At 42.5% G+C, this 21707-nt stretch overlaps 3 protein-coding genes across 3 annotated transcripts in view; all 3 read right to left on the reverse strand.

The window, feature by feature from the left end:
- Positions 1-932: 932 nt before the first annotated feature.
- On the reverse strand, positions 933-3630 carry LOC110974204 (alpha-2Db adrenergic receptor-like). Its single transcript, XM_087136310.1, has 2 exons — positions 3535-3630; positions 933-3134 (listed from the first exon to the last, which is right to left on the reverse strand). The coding sequence occupies exon 2, from the start codon at positions 3084-3086 to the stop codon at positions 1830-1832; it is 1257 nt and encodes a 418-aa protein (XP_086992436.1). The 5' UTR covers positions 3087-3134; positions 3535-3630; the 3' UTR covers positions 933-1829.
- A 2188-nt stretch (positions 3631-5818) lies between these two features.
- Positions 5819-9857, reverse strand: LOC110974350 (uncharacterized). Its single transcript, XM_022225927.2, has one exon. The coding sequence runs from the start codon at positions 9312-9314 to the stop codon at positions 8034-8036; it is 1281 nt and encodes a 426-aa protein (XP_022081619.2). The 5' UTR covers positions 9315-9857; the 3' UTR covers positions 5819-8033.
- A 2876-nt stretch (positions 9858-12733) lies between these two features.
- The window catches only part of LOC110974247 (uncharacterized), a 31031-nt gene continuing 22057 nt past the window's right edge, over positions 12734-21707 (reverse strand). The window contains exons 7-9 of the mRNA XM_087135433.1: positions 18721-18824; positions 17499-17760; positions 12734-14505 (exon numbers count right to left, since the gene is read on the reverse strand). Coding sequence (XP_086991559.1) covers positions 14237-14505; positions 17499-17760; positions 18721-18824 — 635 coding nt within the window. The 3' untranslated portion in view covers positions 12734-14236. The remainder of the gene's footprint in view (positions 14506-17498; positions 17761-18720; positions 18825-21707) is intronic.

The following is a 21707-nucleotide window of genomic DNA, read 5'->3' on the forward strand; positions in this document are numbered from 1 at the left end:
TAAGCTGCAATTGTTTTAGTGAATGAATTTCTTCCCGCAAGTTTCAATGATACATTTTTTTGAAAAGAGAATAGTACGATTTCGTCACTTTCTAGTATTTAAGAAGGGGAAATTGACTGTTTTGTGGTGACATCTTCCATAGGATTGTGCATAAAATGCATTGGTTGTTTTTAATCCAATCCCATGAAGCAATGCAAAAGTCGGGGTGGTTTAGTGCTTTAATTTTCAGTGCCGCTTTTGATGTCAAGAGGTAACCGAGGGCATTAAAAATATAACAGCAAAACAATTGTTCCCCTCAACAGGTGGAATCACCGAGGCAGAGGCATAATTAATTCCGTCACGTTGTCCCCGACTAAATTGGCCTCACTGTACTCCATGATGTTACTGCAAGTGTTTCTGAAAGTCAGCTTGGATTCCCCAACCTTCTCCAAAATGATAATGCTAGTTGGGCAACTGTTTCAAGTCTGCATGAGGGCGCTATCACCATTCACAGTTCCCTACTCCCCACAGCGGCATACAGGTAGCTTCGAAGGGTAGCTTTTCAGGCTGCTTGACACTAACTTTTGCTCCGCGCAAACTTTATGTGACTGCAGCTTGAAATCACTCGAGTAGCGTGCGATTTCAAACCACAGGCAAGGAAGTTTGACACGGCTCAACGCTGATCACCACGTCCGCATCAGAAAACTGCGCTCATGATGACATATCCGTGGTGGATAATTTTTCTCTGTACACGGAACTTGGACTTAAAAATAAAACCACGATGAACTCACTTCATTTTCAATTCCTGGAAAATCCTGAATAGCCATATTTCCTGTTCAGCGTAACAGTAACCAACCAAAGCTTTATGCAAAAGATCCGAGTGAATTTGGGAGAAAAAATTCCACGTTTTGACCATATTCAAGTTGGAAAATGTAAGCCGATGGAGTCGGTGATAATTACTCTTTCTGCAATGTTTACATCAAGTGCCACGTTTATTATATGTGCCTTTTTTCATTTCTATTCTGTTTTTGATATAGGAAGGATGTTGTCAAAATTTAGCAAAAGTGCCGAGCCTGATTACGGTAATAAAAGAAAGGTTGAAAAAAAGACATTGAAACAACAGAATCATCTCAGGCCGTCCAATAAAAGAACAATACACTGTTCATGGGTATGTCAAAGTTGACACTGTTTTAGCGCTACAATGCTACTACAACAGGAAAGCTGATGTATCGTTTTGTCGAGTTCTTTATATCCGTGTCTCTCGGCATATGGGAAAATTAACATTGCAGCATGACATCAACACTGCTTTGGGATTATTTTTTTTCTCGATGAGACTTCAGCAAAAATTACAGAAAAATGAAGAGTTTCATTATTGACAAAGACACTTAATTAATGGTTATTAAAATACTTTGTGGAAATCAAAATTACTTTAAAAAAGTTCCTCTAAAAATATTAAAACATTATTTTACGGATTTGTATACTTTGAGTAATAGATGGCATTGAGGATGGTATTGATGTGCTTTTACGTACAAAACTGTCACAATTTTACACAACCTCTCCAAACCATAGTACTATATACTCGATCACGCCCTTTTTGTAAAGGTTTCATCATAGAAGCCCGATTAAAGTTTAAAATAATCCTCTATTTTATGTTTCACTATTTTAAAACAATAACAATATAGAACAGAGTTCAATTGTTAATTTCCGACGGCTGACTTTGTGCACCGAGACTGCACTCCGCTGTCACAAAAGTTTGCCACTTTGCATAAAAGTACTGTTTTTAGATTTAAAAATGACAAAACTACGGTGCAAATGCACAGGTGTCTGCTGATGATTGTTTACTTTCTTATCTAACAGCACCTTCTTTTACAAGTCAACTTCGTCTTGTAAAACTCTCTAATTCGCCTGTGCATGACTGCGTACAGAAAGGGATTCAGACCCGAGTTGGACAGTAACAGGTTGGAGAGATGATTCCTGACTTGTCTGAGGATACAGTCATCGCAGTCGGAGCCCTTGGACAGGACGATGAAGATTGGGTAGGGCAGCGTGCAGAGCGCAAACACCCCGAGGAGGATGGCCAACCGCACGGCTGGCTTCACGTACCTGCGTCTCGCCTTGGCGCGGGAGAAGGAACCTCCCAGCGAACCGTCGCCCATACCGAAGAAAGATTTCTTCCTCCATGAGGCGTCCAAGGGCTTGCGTTTCAAGGGACGGCGAGGCTCCGCATTTTGGTTGGGGCTGAGTGGCGGCTGCTGTTGGGAGCCGAGCCCGCTGCTGAATTCGGTGGTCTCCATCTCACTCGGAAATTCGGAGGTCAGGAATGTGCTCGTTGCGGAATTGGAGACTTTGTGTGCGCCTTTCGCGGGGGCCAGCCTGTTGTTGACAGCATCAAATGATGGTCGGCGGGCTTGTTTTTGCTTCCGCAAGCGCTTTCGCAGGAGGAAAGAGAACCGGAGGGTTGAGATCAGTATGACCAAGAACGGGATGACGAAAAGCAGGACAAAGATGACATGCGTAAATCGAGGATCGCTACGCACGGGAGACAGACAAACCTTGGTGTAATCCACGGAGGTGTAGTCGCCAGTCACCCACACGATGGCCTCGCATGAGCTGATCAGAACGGCCACGGTCCAAGCGGCGGCGATGGTCACCTTAACGTTGCGGGCAGACTGGAGTTTCAGGTAAGCTGGGTACTCCCTGGACACCAGAAAGTAGCGGTCGAGGCTGACGGCCGTGACCGTGTACATCCCCGCCGAGACCCCGACGACGGAGCAGAATGCCAGTGTGATGCAACCGGCCTTTCCCAGCGGCCAGTAGCCCAGGCCGGTGTGGATGGCGGCCATGGGCAGCCCCGTGGCCCCGACCACCAGATCGGAGCAAGAGAGGCTGAGCAGGAGAAGATTGCTAGGCTTCTGGCGGAGGAGGATGTTAGAAACGAAGGCACATATGGTCAGGATGTTTCCAGCCAGAGTGATGATGACTACCAAGAGCAGCAGGACCCCCACAACGATGGGACCCGCACCCGATGGCTCCGTCGGTATCGGAGTGCCGATGGTTGTCAGATTGAGGAACGCGTCGTCAGTTAATACACTCGTGGTGTTGTCCATGTTGTCAACAGCGGGGCTATTGTATTTCTGAGGCACAATCTGGTGTATCTGATCAGAGGCAATGTGTACAAGACAAATAAACACTGAGTTAAAGGAGAAACAGTTACCATCACGGTTCACGGTTGATTAACGTCTCTGAACTCAGCACAAACCAAAGTGTGTTTACGCTCGTGAAACTGGCGAGGTAATCAGGTGCCTTCAAAAATATTGTGCAGGAAACTCGCCCGGTATCGTTTACATAATACCAAGCCCATTTCCCTATTCTCCCTGAACCGTCCAGAAACTTTTTTCACGACAACTTCCTTCAAACCTTCAGTAAAAACAGACCTATTGATTACGCAATTTCAAGAGAAAAATCATACCGAAGATTAAAAGAATCACACAATGTGAATATTAACATTTTCTAGGAATGCCAGCGAGTTAATTGAGTAGAAAGCCACACACTTACTAGTGTAATTCTAACTGAAGTATAACTGACGCTCAATTCAGGGTTGTTTGACTGATGCTATTAAAGACTTTGTCCAGACGGAAATACTTTGCTAACGCCGTGGTTGAATGGAATGGTTGTATTCGGAATAACCCGCCGTTTGTACTTGAAAAAAGACAATGACGTTGGAGACTAAAAATAATATAACAGGTCTTCAAGGGCAGCAAACTCTCCCCATTGCTGCCCGGGTCATATCACCGATTTCCTTTGAAAGGAAACAACATCTCATAAGAAATACATGTACCGGTACTTAGGCATAGCGCTGGGCATGACCAGCCACAGGATGCTGAGATTTTGATTTGTTGTCTCGTACTGGGCTCCCAATTTCTTTCCTAATTTCCCACATTCTCAATGATTTGCTTTCGGTTTATATATGATTGATTTCAATCGCTGTTTATTACTGCGCCGGTTGACAGGTACCGGTAATGCATTGTTTGTTAAAGGTATCAGGTGCATATTCGAAGTTCATGTCTTGTGTAATGGTATAAGTGTGTACAATTACACATTATATCTGCTTGACACCCAGACAGTCTGGATTGTTCACTGCCATATGTCTCAAATTGTCCGTATTTATTTATTTATCAAGTGGAAACAATAAACAGGGTTCAATATCGAAAGTGAAACACAAACGTGTCGGTGCAGAACATTCCGAGTCAAAATTGAAACTGTGCAAAACCACACACACTCACACACTTATGTGTTATCCCGAGAAAGGAAAGCTCAAATGACAGGATGGAGGAGACGGGACTTTTTAGTGATATGTTTAGGGAAGTTACCTGTTCGCACAATGATTAATAGAGTAGGGAAGGGCTTTATAAAAGTTTTGTTCAAGTTTCCTTTTTCTCGAACGCGCAACCTTGTGAATTGTCTGAACGGAGAGTCTCAGGGAACCATATGAAGTGTGGGACATATTAATATAATCCAAGAAAGCGAAAAGAAGAAGTTGTACACGCAACAGCCACCCTGACAAAAACTACGGCAACAGGATGTCTGTTATGTCAGACGCCAGAAAAACCAGTTTGAGAGTTCAAGATTTAGGCAATGACGAATGAAGGGGTGGAATAGCTTGGGGCATGGCCGCCCTCAAAAAGGGGGTGACTGAAAAAAGTTATAGAAAAGCGATTCCGGGGGAATATTCCATTTTTCGCCCTTCCAGATTAAGCGCACCCAAAGCCATAACATTAAACCCCTCTCCCTCCACAAAGCTATTAAAAGTTGCATAAGGCAATTCCAATTTTGGTTTTAGCCCCGACCCGTAAAAACAATAGATCCTTGGGATCCAACCTGTAGGCATTTTCCCAGCTCTTTGCGCTCGTCGGCCAAGTGAAGACTCGACAGATTCCTACCCATTTAAATCCCTCTTTTCGCCCTATAATACTCCCCATGCCACATGTACTGCTGGCATACTCCGCTGAGCCGGCTCTCGCACACTGGTTTACCTCTATTGTTTTCCTTTTTGTCTATTTCATTTGGTTTTTCATAAACAGTGGTCAATAATACCATACCTGCAGCACCCGGGGAGGGTGCTACACAATTCAAGCAGGCAGTAGCGCCGAATGACCTGGGTTATTGGCAAGTTTTGCTCTGCATGGGTGGCTCGTGTACAGGTTCCAGAAGCTGTAAGATGGGGGTTTACGGGCTTCAAAATCGGCCACAATCCAAGGCTTCACAAAGCATCGAATTTTAGCTGGCATGGCTGCAGTCTTGTCTCAAGACTTCAGTGGTGGTCGATTGTGCTTTTCGTTATTTTTGAAGGGCGCCCTCGCACAACTACTATTGGCTGGATTGCTGGTCGTGAGGGCGTACTATGCTTGATCTGCTTTCGAACACGAGCGTCGTGGGCCAAGACTACCATGACTTGGGCAAGTTCGGTGGGATCAAACGGGGGGATCTGAAGCACATGTCTTCTAAGAATAAAGGAACTCCCAACTGGCATCACTGATCCCCATGCTGATAGTGAACCGCAAGCCTGTAGTCTCCTATTCGCAAAGATGGCAGCACGATTTAGAATGAAAATTAACCAATATAAATTTGAATTAAATTTATATTGTAAAACATCCAGCCCCAGGGGACTCTGAAGTGAAATTTCTCAGGGTTTGCACGAGTAAAACGTACTGGAATACTCGTTTCTTCTTTACACTTTATGATTGTCACAAAACTGCTTCATAGAAACATATTAATGGCGGCAGATGTGGAAAACAGGGAGGATACTGAAACCACGGCGTACTGACACTGAGGCATTACATCATTCACGTTGGCCTATATTGAAACGTACCGCATCATGATACCAATGAAATTACTATTTTTGCAAAGTTAAGCCTGAAATACCCTTTGAGGCTGATTACAGATGCTTTTGAAGCATCGAAAATTAGATACGTTTATAGAGAAAGTTAAAGACGAAGGGCATCTATTAGGCCTACAAAAAGAATTTAGAAAATGCGTGACACGTAAAGCTAGGTTCATTTAAACAGTTCAGATAAAAGTTGATTTTGTTAACAAAAACATCACAATAGCAGGTTTTGTATTAAGGTTTATGCGATAAGCAGTTTGTTTTATTACATCAACTAATCATGCAGAGTCATGGAAGTGCCAAGTAGCCTGCGGAAACTAGCACTGCTGCTTCTGTTCCGCGTTCTGTTCCGCAAATTGCTAATTCATTGTGCGCGAAACAGGAAATCAGTCCAAACAGGCAGACATGCGCTTTTGTTACTGTTTACTCTCGCGATAATACCCTCAAACCTGCCGCTTGATACCCGGTGATCAAAACAAGGAAGTAGACGCTGGTAGCGATAACCCCGCACACATAGCTAGATTCGCTCGGTCAGGCAGGGTCAGTGTCAACAGCAAATTTACCGCATTTAAACCACTACAGAAATCAGTATCACATCAATGCAAGCCTGAAAGGTGAGCTGGAGTTGCGAGTCTGAGCGATTAAACTATTCCCATCATTAAGAATTTCTTTGGTTAAAATGGTCATTGGTGACAGTACAGAAATGTCTGAGTGACAGTCAAGGAAGTTAAACATTTCATGTTACAGCTTGATATTGTAAAGTGAACCGTCAAAAACATCAATTCAGACACGATTTTGTACAAAGTATTGAATGTAAACGGTGCACTTTACAAAACAAAGTTAAAATCCGCATATATGTGCGAAAATTGTGCTTCGGTTGAATCTTTCGTGGAATTTACACGGTCCTGTCCAACATCGCCTGGGCATGACAATTATGCTACAAAGTGGGACATCAACACCATCCCACAGGCTGGACGGGCGAAGGGAGGAGGAAAATGACACGCCCAACAAGAGGTCGCATTCCGTCCCTCCAGTATTAGGCCTATGGCAATTTCTTGGCATTACACATTCCCTCAGTTCTTAACGTTGGGGCAAATTTCAAGCACTTTAACATCCTTGAAAATGGAACATTTGAGAAAAAAAAGTGGATTCAGCCTTTTTGGTTTTACGCTCCAAATATTGTTCCAGCATGATTTCGTGTTGCAAAACCCGTTTTAGAAACTGTAGCTTTCTACAGTATAGAGCTTTATCACTGAGCAGCCATCTTGCTTTCTACCTCTTGAAAACAATGTGACCAAACTGAGGCTGGAAAAAAATACTGTTTCCTTTTATCAAGATGTGAAGTTGTATTACTGTTGTGATACAAAGGCTACACAAAATTGGCTTGATATATTCAAAAATTCTATAAATTGAGCACAAAATGTATCCAAGTGTAATGTATCATTTTGATAATTAAGTCTCATAATACTACAATAATAACTGCATTCACGGCTTAAGTCAACCCAAAGGTCAATAGTAAAGAATGAAAAAAAAATCAGCACCAATTCTCTTCCGTATAGCTCGAATACTGTACCCAAGCCAGTCTGAGAGCTCTATTGATTATTGAACAAAGATGTGAAACAACAGTATCGCTATTTCATTATAGAATTTGAGGTTCCGACCCATATTGTAATAGAAGTTTCTCCAACATTTTTCTTTGTCATCAAACTGTAAAAGTTATCCATTTTTATTATATTTACATTCGAAGAAAACGCACGTTTTTGCGCATTCCTATAGCCTTGGGCATAAAAAGGAACAAAGAAAAAATGACAAGTTAACTTTGCCATCGTTTTAATATTTTGCAAAAGCACATAATCTTCTGCTCCCTCCCCAGCGTATATACACTTTGTACTTCCGCAAAAAAACCACGAGAAAAGGGGATGACCGGTCATGACCCCTCAAGCAAAGAAGTTTAGAATTTAGGGCAATTAACATCTCAAGTTATCGACAGAATTAAATATTCCAAAATGTCCAAAGTGCACATTCAAAGAGTTAGAAAGGTAAGACTGAATATTAAGCCAAGCAACCCAAACGTGAGAAAACTCTCAGTTAGCTAAGTTTTGCCTTTTTGAGCAAGGATACCAACTTAGGTAAGCATCTGCTGAAAGTCTGCAGCATGATTGTAAGAACCTCACGTTCTGGCTGTCTTTTTACAAGGAGTGATTTTTCTGGCATAAAAATGCCGTATCTTCCTGTGCATTATCGCATACAGGAACGGATTTAGCCCAGAGTTGGCCAGCAACAGATTAGAGAGATGATTCCGGGCCTCCACCATGCTCTTGTCGGCTAGGATGAGGAAGAAAGGGTAGGGCAGCGTACAGAGAGCGTAGACGCCCAGGAGAATTGCCAGTCGCACGGCGGGCTTGATGTACCTGTTCTTCATCTTCTGAGCCCGTCTGTTCCGCTGGGACTCACCCCTGGAGACGTCCAGCCCGAAACCAAAGAAAGATTTGTTCCTCCCGACCTGGCCCAGAGACGGGTGTTTAGTCACTGGACGACGCGACTTGTTAGGCATGACGTCACTGCTCGAGTCCGCGTTGGAGGCCGAATCAAACGCGACCGCTTTGGTGGATGATGACGACGCCGTTTTAACCGACTCATCAACTGCTCTTCCATTTATCGCCACAATTTTGTTCTGATTTCCTGCCTGCTCGCTGACCGTGCTTGAGAGTTCGGCCTTGTCGATAGGAGTGTTGGGCGATTTGGCCGAAGCCGTGCTGGGGGCCCGGGACCTCTGCCTCCGGAGGCGTTGGCGCAGAAGGAACGCGAACCGGCCGGTGGAGAGCACCATGACCAGGAACGGTATGGCGAACAAGAGGATGAAGATGATGAGGACGAAAAGGGAATTCCTGCGGACCGGGGACCGGCACTCCTTAGTGTACTGGATCGAGTCGCCCTCCTCGTTGACTCCAGCGATCCAGAGGATGGTCTCGCAGCCGCTGATGACGATGGCCGCGGCCCAGGCAGCCCCAATCTGGAGCTTGACGTTTCGCGAGGACTGGAAGCGGAGGTAGGCAGAATAGTCACGGGAGACCAGCAGCCAGCGGTCCAGACTGATGGCCATGACGGTGTACATGGCTGCCGACACGCCGACGACCGAGAAGAAGGCCATAATGATGCAGACGGGCTTGCCGAGCGGCCAGTGGCCCAGTCCCGTGTGGATGGACGCCGTGGGCAGGCCCGTCGCGCCCACCACGAGATCACAGCACGACAGGCTCAGGATCAGCAAGTTACTGGGCTTCTGTCGCAGTAGGACATTGGATCTGAAGGCCCATATTGTGCCGATGTTCCCCGCCAGCGTGACCACGGAGAGTATTGCCAGTAATACTCCCAGGAAAACCGATACTCCAGTGATCGGTGCGGCAACATCAGGGGTGTCAGTTGCGTTCTCATAGTAGTCAAAGTCTTCCATGGCCGGGTCGTTGTTGCACGCTGTTGCGCCAGTCAGTTTTTCCCCCGCGATGAAGAGCTTCCCACCAATTTAGATTTCCTGACTTTCCAACGGCTAATGCATATGATGCTAATATAAACACTTTGAAACTCTCTATGACCCAACAAATCTTCCAAAACGTGCTTTGTTGAAAGCCAACGACCCAAATGATCTCAACAGTGGAAGGTAATAATGCACATAAGCATGTATGTTGACAGCTACAGATGAACGCGCCTGGTGGGTTGGACACTTATGACAGTCCCATAGGAAGTTGGCTTCACTTAATTTACATTGAGCCCACTTCCGCGTGTAGAGGTCGAGGTACCGGACCTTTTGTTCTGATATCCGTCTCTCAACATGTATGAACCTCGGGTGAAGGATTGTCATTACTTCTCCACAGTGGGCGGTTGGAATTCAATTTTTCTGCATACATTACATGTACACATACAACTTCGGTCAAAAATGGTTCCGTTCTGTCAATCTCTCCAGTCAGGCCAAATACCTTGAACGAATTACTGGGAAACAGGATTTTATATGTTAGTGGTTCCCACCTAGCTAATGGACTATAGGCTGGCGCGTACACGTACACCTTGTGGCGTGTGTTTACAAAGCCCGTGTAAGTAATGGCCAAGTGTCACCGGCTGCCCACGTTCAAATATATATCCATTACCAGAGATATCGATACATGGACATAATTATTACCAAAAAAGGAGTGTCACAGAGAGGCAGACGAGCGGAACTCCAACTTCCAACATTTAAAAGAGGAAAGCAAGTACAGTGAGCACGTGAAAAGCAGGTTGCCCCTGATACATGTATTTGCTATTTTACTTTTTGGTCATCGTGTATCAAAACCACTCGTACTTTAACCTCAATAAAAGAACACACTGCTGCTTCCTCTTAAAAAATCCAAATATGAACACCTCAAGAAGAACTCCCTTCTGCTGGCTGGCAGGGGGGGGTGCGTCGGCACCCTACACCCCCCCAGTCTACGCCCTTGCGATGTGTACCGTATATCAGAACAGCTGAACATAATTTCATTGGGTATACTCTATAAAAACAATTTGGTTATTAGCAGCTATTGGTTGATAATGCCCAATCCAACCGATTGGTTACTGATTATTGGTTGCTTTGAATCTTTTTTTTTTAGTGTTCAAAACAAATTTAGTTTTAAAGTAATTAAGTCTGAAATGAGAATAGTTCAGAAAGCTGTTCACCAAAGGGGACTGAGAACAACGCGCATGCTTAAAACGCAGGACGCAGGGTTGAATGCAGATATACGAGGGTACTAGAATGGAGTGGGGGGGCAGGGAGTTTCAGCTGGGCTATGGTCCAGGAAATGAGGGGAACGACGTCACAGGACTGACCCCTACTTGATAACTACATTGAAGGCAGCTTTTACACTTAATCAATGTTCAGGTTGACCTAGCAGGGGCTACAAAGTGTGAACATTATCATCAGTGGACTCATGGGATACAGCGGTAAGGAAATAAGTAAGGAGGCAGAGAAGGAGGCCAGTAATATATACCAGGAAACGTGACGGAAGGTAGTATAATGTAGGTGAGCGATCGTTGCAAAGTTACACAAAATTCAGCGAAAAAAATCCTTCAAAGCAGGAAATAGCGATATCCTGAACAGAGAATTTCCATACTGCCCCGCGGTGTTTCTGGTATCCCAAAAGCAGTAAAGTAGAACGAACATTTTGTCAAAATGTTCAATTAACTTTTCTGCTTGCCCTAAAGGAGAAAAGCAAATGGCAACTTTTTGGAAACAGAGGGAACAGAGTAAAAGTAAATTATATTCTTCAGGTAGCAGAAAGGGGGGGAACTAATTTAAAAAAATGTTTATGCTGCTTTTCTGGTAGCAGAAAAGAAGAAAGGTCGAATATTCCATGTTACAAAGACATCAAATCTGCTTTTCTGCTATTCTGATTGCAGAAAAGTAGAAGACCACTTTTCGTCCTCCGTAGACGTACGGTACCCTCGTCAGTACAGCGATTTTGGGAGGACCGAGGGGGGGCAAAGAGATTTCCAAAAACTCGATCCTGATCTGCCTCACAATAAACTAAACGTCCATATAGCGCTGGTCAGGGCCTCCTCGGAACTGTTGTCCGAGAGCGTTAGCATGACACCTAGCAGCGTGACAGTAAAGTTAGTTTGATATTGAACATTGGGCATTCCCATAGGTTCGTATGTCTGACTTTTCTCGAAACTGGAAATCAGACATTCCCTGTACAAGCCTATGGGAGTGTCCACTGTGTCGAGAAAAACCAGACATTTGCTGTACGAACCTATGGGAATGTCCAATGTCTAATTGTCAAACTAACTTTGCCGTCATCTTAGGCAGACTCTTGAAAGAACACACAGTAATAGCTGAGCCGCCTGGGACCAAAACAATGACATATTAGTGCATAAGAGGATTCGCTCGCCGCCAGCACTCGAACATGGTGGTTGTACCTTCTTCCCATCACACCCCAAAGCATTTTCCGATTGAAATGACTATACTACAGACGGTTGCATATCAGGGAGAGTTACTGTCTGACAAATATGCAACGGGCCTGATAATGGAAAAACATAACCGGGACTCAAAAGGGAGAATGAAATCAAGACGGTATTTGGATAATTCATGCCCAATCAGGATAGGGAAATGGATGATAAAAGAAGTAATAAATAATAAAACATGTTCTTCTATAGTACTTTTCAAAGATAACATTATTACAAGGGGAGGTCAGTAATTGAAGAATCGAAAAAACAGGTGAATCTTGAAAATTTTTCAAATCTGAATCGATGTTGGGTGTCGGATGTGGGTACGAGATTTTGCTTCATATTTTTGGAAATGCGATGTAGAACGCTTGTCACTAGCAGCCTCTGTCTCATCAAATGTAAACAGGATGTAAGTATTGAAGACCTAAGTCCTCTTCGAGTTGATGAGAAAGAAGATGTTGAGCCCAGCCGGGGTTTACACGATCTGAAATAATTTAAAATGTACACCGTATAGTTGATTTGTTGCCAGTGCAGTTGGGCAATGAGATGTATGCTTCCTCTGATCGGCGGAGTGAATACACTATAGCCTCAAAGCAGGATTCTGGAGTTTCAGGGATCTAATGATCTTTCCCTCCCCTATACTCACACAAGAACAGAGAATATCGATAACAGAGATCCAGACGAGGAATGAGAGAGCCGAACGCACATTCATTTAAAGGTGTCTTTCCATATGCGCGCCAACACTTGCGCAAAGAATGGACGGTCTGCAGAGAACGCAACGCACACTGGTGTTATGTTAATGGGATCGCTTTTTTTGTAGGTGAAAGTGAAACGCAACCCACCAAAAAGGTACATATAATATGGAAAGGCGCTTTAAGACCGTGAAAGGTGACAGATTGACAAACAGGTGTAATATGATGAAAGTTAAATGATGTGTTCAAAAATATCTTCCATCTGGATATTACCCTATTAGTGTCTCCCTAAATTCTTTGCTCCACTACGGAATCTGACCAAAACGGGAAGAAAAGGGACAAACAAAACTCTTGCTGCGCGTCGTCGTTTAGGGAAAAACAAAACTTCAAGACAAATCCAAATTGGAAGGTTGCTGCTAGTGTGCTGACTTGATTCACAACGTGTTTATTGAACAAAGGTCTGACATGTATTAAGTCATCCGGCCGAGACAGGTCGTCCACCTTGATAAGACAAGCACCCTGGCAGAATATAGCCAGGGTATTTATCTTGTCAACGGAAGTTATATCCTGTTAACCTTATCAGAGACCCTGAGATCTTGTCAACTGGTGAAACCATTTTGGCTTCGAAAAGCTCGACATATTCTCCAGATAAAACTCGTCGTATCCCAGTATGTAATGACAAGATTTCACTTTCACACAAGTATACATGTCTGTTTAGGTTTGATCTTGCCTATCACCAACGTGACTTGTCGCGTACTGCATGCTCACCACTAACCGACAGTGGGTTCCGGTTAGCTCTGATTCCTAAAAAAATCCTACATTTTCAAAATCTTACGTCACACAGATGTATAACCAATTCTAATTACATTCTCACTAGCTAATCAAAATTTGAAAAATTTTATCAAGTCTTCACTTTAACATGCCGTTTTATAATGACGAAATTATAATCGTTAACAGCACATTTTTCAGAATGCGAATTCACCATCTGTCACATTTCATATTAATAACAGGCATGTAGGCCTACTCTGTAATATCAATTAACAGTGCCGAGTGGCAACAGCATAAAAATAGATAACCAAACAAAGCATTCAACGCGAATATTACTAATAAGGCCCCGAAAGCGTCTTATAAGCAGAATTCCAGGGTGGATGGGTGGGGTATAATTCCCCACAACTTGGATCATTACCCCCACCTCCACCATAACTTTTTCGTCGTGAGGAAAAGGTAAACCAAAATGTATTCAACAGTACCGATAAGGGAGAACATTTCTACAAGCGTTCCAATACACTGTGTTCGAGGCCAACAGGTAATTGATGAACACGAACAAGGAAACTGAATGTCCATTGGTTGGGGACTGGTTGTGTTTGGGGCTGGTTGTCCCTCATTCCTGATGCCAACTTGCTCAAACCAATTCGGTATCTGGCAAGTAATGAAATGGAAAATAATGGACGCTGTAGCAAGAAACTGATAAGACTGGGTCTTGAGTTTCTGCATACGTCGGTCGGAGTATCTTGCGATAATAACTGGAAACCTAGGTTCAAGTGGTGGCCACATCCCAGCAAGTGAAATCGAAGTGTAATTAAAGAGGAACCTTTAACGACCGTCTAGTTTGTTGACCTACTAGGCCCAACAGCAAGAGTTATGAAGAGTTTCAACGTAAATACACCAGTCGAAATTAACACTCCTAAGATTCCACTGAAGAACTTGGTGGTCTCGTACCTCATTAATATATCTATTCATTGAGAATACGCCTCATTTTCATATCACACCCCTTCAGAGAGTACCGACTTCCCTTCCAGGACACCCACTGTATCCCCTGGTAGCCATCAACGACTGGGCTACTGTGGTACACGCCGTTCAAGTTGCTGTCGATCCGGTTGCATCTTCTGAACCACCAGCCCGAGTGGGCCACCTGGCCGCAGCTCAGGATTTCGGATTCATGTGAGTCATATTTGTCGACAGTTGTAAAGGGCATCAAGAGTAATTTCACGAGGGAATCTCCTGTCGACAGAAACAAAAGGCGTTAATGCTGGACCGGGTGGATGAAAGTCTTTATGTGATCTCGCCAGCATCTCGTGTAATGGTAACACTTTTTCGCCGTTTCACCGTCACACAAAACTCGAGCGAACATTTGGGATTCGAATAATTTTCTTTGGCGTCAGTTCGCCGTGTAATTTGTGTAATGTTGGTTGAAAGTACTAAATCAGAAATTTCCAAAAGATTTTAAGGGCCATCAGTCCGAGGAGGGAATATTAATTTTCGTTTTCACTTTTCACCTGGAGCCTTCTGCAAAAGATCATTCTTCACAATTATTGGTAAGGATCCGACGACGAGACAGCTGTAAGTCTACCCTCGGAAAGAAGAAAAAAGAAAAACATTTGAAAACGAAGGGTATATTTTGGAACTAAACGTGGAACTAAATATACCGTACTTGATCGATTGTAATAGGGTAGTTCCTATATACATAAAATTCGTAGTTTAATATAAAAATAGTACTTTTAAGCATTTACCGGAAATTTCCAAAGTTTGCGCCCTTGAATGGCGTTTTTAGATATGAGACACTTTTTCTGCAACTTTCCTGCCACCGGAAAAACATTTTGACACCCTCGAAAATGTGTTTTTTTTAAACTACACTTGATATTTCAGTTCTTGTTCCAATATTGTAGTTCAAAATCATTTACTCTACCAATTTCGAGGAAAATCCGTTAAGATTTGGTCAGGTAATGACGAAATAACCGTTATCCTAACCCCGGTGCAAGGAAACGCAATATTCTTGTACAAGTACAACTCGATGGGATTTAGAAAAGTGGCCTCATGGGAGAGAGCATTCCCCTTTTTTGTAACATTATTTTCAGTTTCGGGACATTTTGAAGGATAAAAAGAACACAGACGGTGATGAGTTCCGATGGTACATTGGGACCCGCCAGCCCACGGCATATTACACAATGGAAGTGAATATCAGAAAAATCCTAATCAGCATCGTCGGCCTGATAGGCCTACATGGCTTGAGAAATCATACATGTTTTTTTTTTGAGTACACATTTTAATTTTCTTCCAACATAAGCCAAAGAGAGAAAACCTTCTTAAGTGGATGGTTTTTCTAATTCCACAGAGCAGTGAATATGCAGTCTATCTGGATAATCTAGAGGCTCAAACTTTTGAACTAATCCAGCCAGTTTTGGTGGCACTGCTAATGAAAAATCTGAAAACTGTGTTGAAAATCGCCTCATATTATTTGGCACCCTTTCTTCCATGAGCCATCAAGACAAAGGTAATTCTGAACAAAATGAGTGGAAAACTCGATTTTTGAATGCACTTGCGAAAGGAGTTTTAAACCGAAAACCAGACAGAGACGGCAGTGCCACACTCCAAGTTTCACACTGAACTTAGTGCAAAGTTTACAAAATGTTCCAACATTGCCAGGGATGAACGTAAATTGTGGATAAGTATATTTTTGCAGTCATCACTGCCCTCGTCGTGTTTCTGGTTCACTTACAGACATTGTCGCTCTAGACGTTTCAGAAAATTAATAATAAATTAGCTTTAGCAATCGCCATTAATTCCCTCTCATATTTGGAACACAATTCAAATCCCCATCCACTTTCGTCATGGCCAATCATTACAGGCTAATTGCTGGCAGAAAGCAAGCCTCGCGCTCCAATGAAATAAATGATTCATTGGTAATCGTCGGAACACATATTTATATTCTGGTACGTAGCAAAAAGGTAAGGTGGAGAACAGGCATTGGTAGATGTGCCCTGTGATGTCTGTCCCACAATTACTGCATTATGAATGGTTCCTCTTGACAGGAAATATCATTACGTTAAGTAATTAATGGACAGGCTTCCCCGATAAAGCGTTCTGTTGATAGCAATGAATTTTGAGACACCTCAGAGTCTAATAATAATAATTTTTATTATCAAAAGTCTAGATTGCCCTACACTTTGGTTGGGCTTTTAGCTTGTTTCATTGGTACGTTTTAAATCGGAAAGTTGTACAAAACCCAAACCTTACGAATGAATATGTACTTAGCCGGTCTTATAACTGTCTGACACATCTATTCATCGCCGTTAACAATCTTGAACTAACTTTTCGGACCAGCAAAAACCATATTTCGACACCATTTTCAAGAAGAGATGGGAATACCGACATGTGGAAAAAATCCGTTTTCGCTCTTTGGACTGTAAATACCTTACTTGACCAGTGTAACATGCCAAGAGCAAATCATCATCAGTGTAGAAATTACATAAATACTGCCAGGGACAGATATTTCGACTACTGTTTGCAGGTTCGATCATCGGCAATCTGTTAACCACTGGTCGATTTCCCCGATGCTCGATATATATTTAATGCACAGGTTACCAGTCCAAATTGACCACTGGTTGACCATTTGTCGGGGATCGAACCTGCCGGGTATTTTGCGTTTTTGTGAAGAGACGCAAACATGCCCGCCTTTTGAACACGCAAGAACAACCCCAAGGGTGTGTGTGAAAGAAAGTGGTGGAGAAGGGATCAGGTAATGGACTGTGCAACTCGTCTGAAGGTTACAAGGAGTGAAGACCCTATCCTGGAAACTGAGATTCGTATAAGACTTCTACTCTGCAGCTCAATAAAAGGGAGGTAATTTTGTACGAAGCGCACTCATGTAGAGGTTTATAATGTACATTATTACATTTGTCAATTTGAATGGCAGTTCCATTTCATTGTGGGGTGGGGACAGGTGGCATTTAGAATAACCTGCCTAGACCATCACCTTTAAAGAGCACCTCTGAATGTCAAAATACTGTTTGCTACTTTTTTCGGCTGACACTGTATCTGATTTGTGAAAAAAACGTGCAAATCCTGAACTGATCTATAATTTCCGTCCGAGCATGACTGATGGTTAAAGTATTTTGCTAAGAGTAATGTAAAACTTGGTTTACAACGTAGAGGTCATAGAAGATATGATAACCACAGGTTGTGTTATATACTTTACAACACGTGCTGTTACGTACCTGCGTTTCCATCAATGAAATCCACTTGAAGCCTGTAAAAGTTTCGAGCTGAGCTTATCTTGAAGTCCCTATAACGAACATAGGCTTCCCCTCCATCGAACGCCCTCAGAGTAATGACCAGCTCCCATTTGCCAGTACGAGTCAGATCATGCAGCTTCTCGCTACCCAGCCAGAACTCCCCGGTCAGATCGCCGAAACCCTCGGCGTACTCCTGCCAAGTGCGGTTGAAGCTAACGGAACCATTGATGCGTCGTTGAAACACCTGCAAGGAAAGGTTTTTCACAACAGTGCTGAAAAGTAGCCATTTCGATCTCACAATGACTCTTTGGGCATTCAGTCGTGGTGAGTGTTTAGCATTAAAGGTGTGATGAGAGGGTTGCGATTTCGGAGGTAAAGAGGGGCAAACTTTCTTGAAACCATTTTCAGGAATCAGTTGACACTCTTTCTGCCGGTTCACGCAAATGCGAATTTCTCACTTCAGATCAAATATTCGCACTGTGAATTTGCCAAAGTTGAATACATTTCAACTCTGGTGATATTTTCAACTAGGGTAAAATGTGGTTGCAAAGCTTTCGTGATGTCAAATTCGCTTCACTTTAATACTCACTGGTAAGAGCATGAGCCGTCCTTTTGACATTTCTTTCAAAGACAAGCATTTGCAATTTCTAGAGTGGTTTACAAATGCCTTGCAAGCATTTTAACTGTACTTTTGACATAGAATCGAAAAACCCTTTTTGCCATCCGCAGGAGCGAAGTCTGTCCGAAATAGGGGAAAACGAGGACCTGTGTTCAGCCCCTTGCCAAAGTATGCGCAAAACAAACACCAAACTTTAAAATATATATAAAAATACTTTTTGCTTACAGTTTGCAAGATTGCAACTGTATCTTCTTCGTTTTTTGAGACCAAAGCCTTGAAGTGTATGATTCACTCAACTGGATTCAACAATTTTATTGGATGATGGCAAGGTGGAGCCCCAATTACAAGGACTAGAATAAATCCACACATTTTGAACAAGATGCAAAACGTGGCGAGGTTGGACTCAGAATACGGAATTCCTCCTTCTCCAGGGTAAGCAGTTTTAATATTTTTTCCAGTTTAGCTAGTTGTAAAACCGGCATCCAAGATCTCCTGACAGTCTGCAGCGGGGACCGTCGGCTCTGAGTAGATAGTGACATCCGTTGTCGCCCCTGGAGCACTGGATGTAATGATTGTCGAGTCTACCTCTTGGGCTATGGTAGTGACTTTGGGAGTCGACTCTGAGCCGACTTTGCTGACTTGGGAAGTTGACTCCGTCTGATTGGCAGTGCAGTGAAATTGATTACGGACTGTCCGTAATCCATATTCATGAGCAAAAGTGTGATGCCATTTCAGGAAACAAGCCTTGGTATTACATAAGTTTGCACATGAAGGTTTACCGACAGATGGACTAAATGTTCTCTCTTGTTGTGATTCACTGTTGCTTAAGTACGAAGCAATAAGCCAGTAATCAACTCATTTTGAGAAATGTTTTCAGTGAGTAAATCTGTGTATACAATTTTAATATAAAAACCTTCGCACCGAAGAATATCCTCCCTGGATGACATCACAACAACGGCCTCAGTTGTCCATGAAAGCATGAATTATTTTAAAAATGCATTTTAGCCAAATTGCGATTGGAATAGTTTTTGTGCACTGAAGAAGAGTATGCCGTCGCAAAAATATTGTGTCCCAGAGAAATTCTTTGTGCCTACCCATCTAAACTGATCAAAAACACGTGGAACTTCTGTGGTAGAAAAATCTTAACTTAGAACACGGACTGCACACAATCAGTAACGTACCTGCAGCGATGACCACTGTCATTAAAGCAATTGACATCCACCGCAGTCCACAGACTTTGTATCCACTGTCAAAGTTAAGCATCTGGAAAAGAGACCAGTTCACAATGTGATGAAGTCAGGTCACCTACTCCTGAATGGCAACCTTACGGTGCATTAACAGGCCACTTCGATTCAGCTGGCTGTGGGCATAAACATGTCCGGGGGGCGATACCTCAGTTAGCAGGTCTTCTATAAAATTTGGGAAGTATGATTTCCAACGCACGCAGGGTGTCGGTCTTATTTAAGAATTTATTTCAGTAATTATGAGCAACTCTTCCAATTTCAAGAGCATAGAAGTTCAGTACGGCACATATGACGGCTTTCAGATGTTAGTTCAACTTTTCTCATGGTAAACCGGCGATACCTTCCTCCGTTCTGCACAGGTACTGTACTAACACGAACTTCAGAGGCGTCTTGTTCAGACGCAATACCTTAGAAAATTGCCGAGGAGAAAAACGTTTTTTGCCAAAAAAACTGTCAGGCCTATATGCCAATTTAATTAACAGTTTTTCATTTGCATTTTTAATTGCATGTTCTTCATTAAAAAAGTTGGCTTTCAACAAAAGAGAAACAATTACACTGGATGCAGGACTGTAAGCCCCTTCATGTAAACCTTTGCTCCAACGTCATTATGCTAAATTTCACACTTCCACTGATATATAGCTGAAATATTTCATGACAGTAGGACGCACCGTTCTTATTGCGAAGTAGCCGTTTCCCAAAACATGACTACACACCATGTTAAGGGCGATATACACATTACGATGTGTACCGGTACGTCGTACAGGGAATCAAATGCCATCTCTCTTACAACTGTATGTGTGATAGCCTCGGTATTGGAGAAGTCGCTAAGGATGAATTGTAGAATCTAACACTTATCATAGTAGAGATATATCTATTGGAAAAAAATCTCTTTTTCTACTGGAGATATCTCTATAAAGATATTTGGTTTAGAAGTCTATTACAAATATCTATTAGAAATGGAGATCAACAACTAAATGTTAACTTTCATCTGAAGTTCATTTCTCTTGTTCTCTTGCCGTCCTTTTGACGGAATCCATCCTCTTCCTGATCCTCCCAGCACACAAACAGAAGTTTGAAGAACGTGATAGACACGTTAATAAATAAAATTGTTTCATGGTATGATTGAAAAAACTTCTGGTGATACGGTCTTTGAAACATATTGACATTTAATGGTAACGTTGGCGCAGTGTCTACTAATGGTTAATTAACATGATGTTAAAATATTGAAATGATGATTGGCAGTTTTTTCATTATATTCAAATGATGTTATAGCAAAACGCCTTATAATCATTTTCATGACATCTTTATGTGTTTCATAGGTTTTACAAAACGTTTGTGCTGAGATTAATTTGTTGGGGCCTGTTGGGGCATGTGACGTACAACCCTTTTCAATCCCAATTTTCTAACTCTTTGATAGAATGAATGAAATTAATTTTGCCTCACTGTCTACACTGTTGCTATCATTTTCTTTTTATCACAGTCGTCATCCTTTTTACCGCATCCCTTGTTCTTCTGTCGTTTCCATGCGCATTATCGGTCACCCAATTCTCAAATGAGGCTGAAGAATTATTCAAGCTAATTTCTGAAATGATACCGAACAAAGCACTAGCAATGCGGATATGACACTTTTCAATGCCTATGCATGGCTAATGATGCTTTCCAGGGAAAATTGTTTGGATCGCCTTGAGGAATAATGAACGTGGACGGAATTATCAAACGGCAGTGGAAAAGTATACTTTTTGGCTATTAAACCTGTTTCGTTTTCCACAAAATTGGTGCCAAAATGACTGTAAAGTAGTTACTAAAAAGAGTTCTGAAGGCTATAGGCTTCTGAAAAAGTACATGCGGCGATATCGGGAAAAAAATCGTGGGGCGGCTTCTACTCCGGCTCTTTTATTGTTAATTGACTTTTTCACTCGTGCAGTTATATATCAACGTTGAGCAAATGTCGAACACAACAGTGAGTGTCTTGACAGAGAAGAAAGGCATAATAAGGCGCGTGTCGTTCAATTAATAATTTTCATTAAAATAGTCAACTTGTAAAACACAGTGTCCTTTTCCTGCTGTCTAGATAACATAACTTTTCCTCTTCGTAATTTATTTTCCTTTTTGTGATTTCGGATTTTACATTGCCATTAACTGAACAAACTTCTCTTCCGCGAATAACTCCGTTCAGTGATTACGGAAGAACACTTCAAAAAAACAGTGAACCGACCTCCGTCTGCTCTTCAGCTCTTGTCAGTATGCATGTACATTCAACGCTCATTAAAACCAAACGCTCATTGTGACATCCTACCTAGGAGAGGATACCACAGTGCGAGGAAGGGA

This window comes from Acanthaster planci, linkage group LG04, assembly GCF_054643075.1.
Source record: "Acanthaster planci isolate LZ-2023a linkage group LG04, COTS_SCS, whole genome shotgun sequence".
Lineage (NCBI taxonomy): Eukaryota > Metazoa > Echinodermata > Asteroidea > Valvatida > Acanthasteridae > Acanthaster > Acanthaster planci.

What these genes read in the sequence shown, in the direction of transcription:
- LOC110974204 (XM_087136310.1), bottom strand. Translation starts at nt 3,086, where the DNA reads ATGGACAACACCACGAGTGTATTAACTGACGACGCGTTCCTCAATCTG.
- LOC110974350 (XM_022225927.2), bottom strand. Translation starts at nt 9,314, where the DNA reads ATGGAAGACTTTGACTACTATGAGAACGCAACTGACACCCCTGATGTT.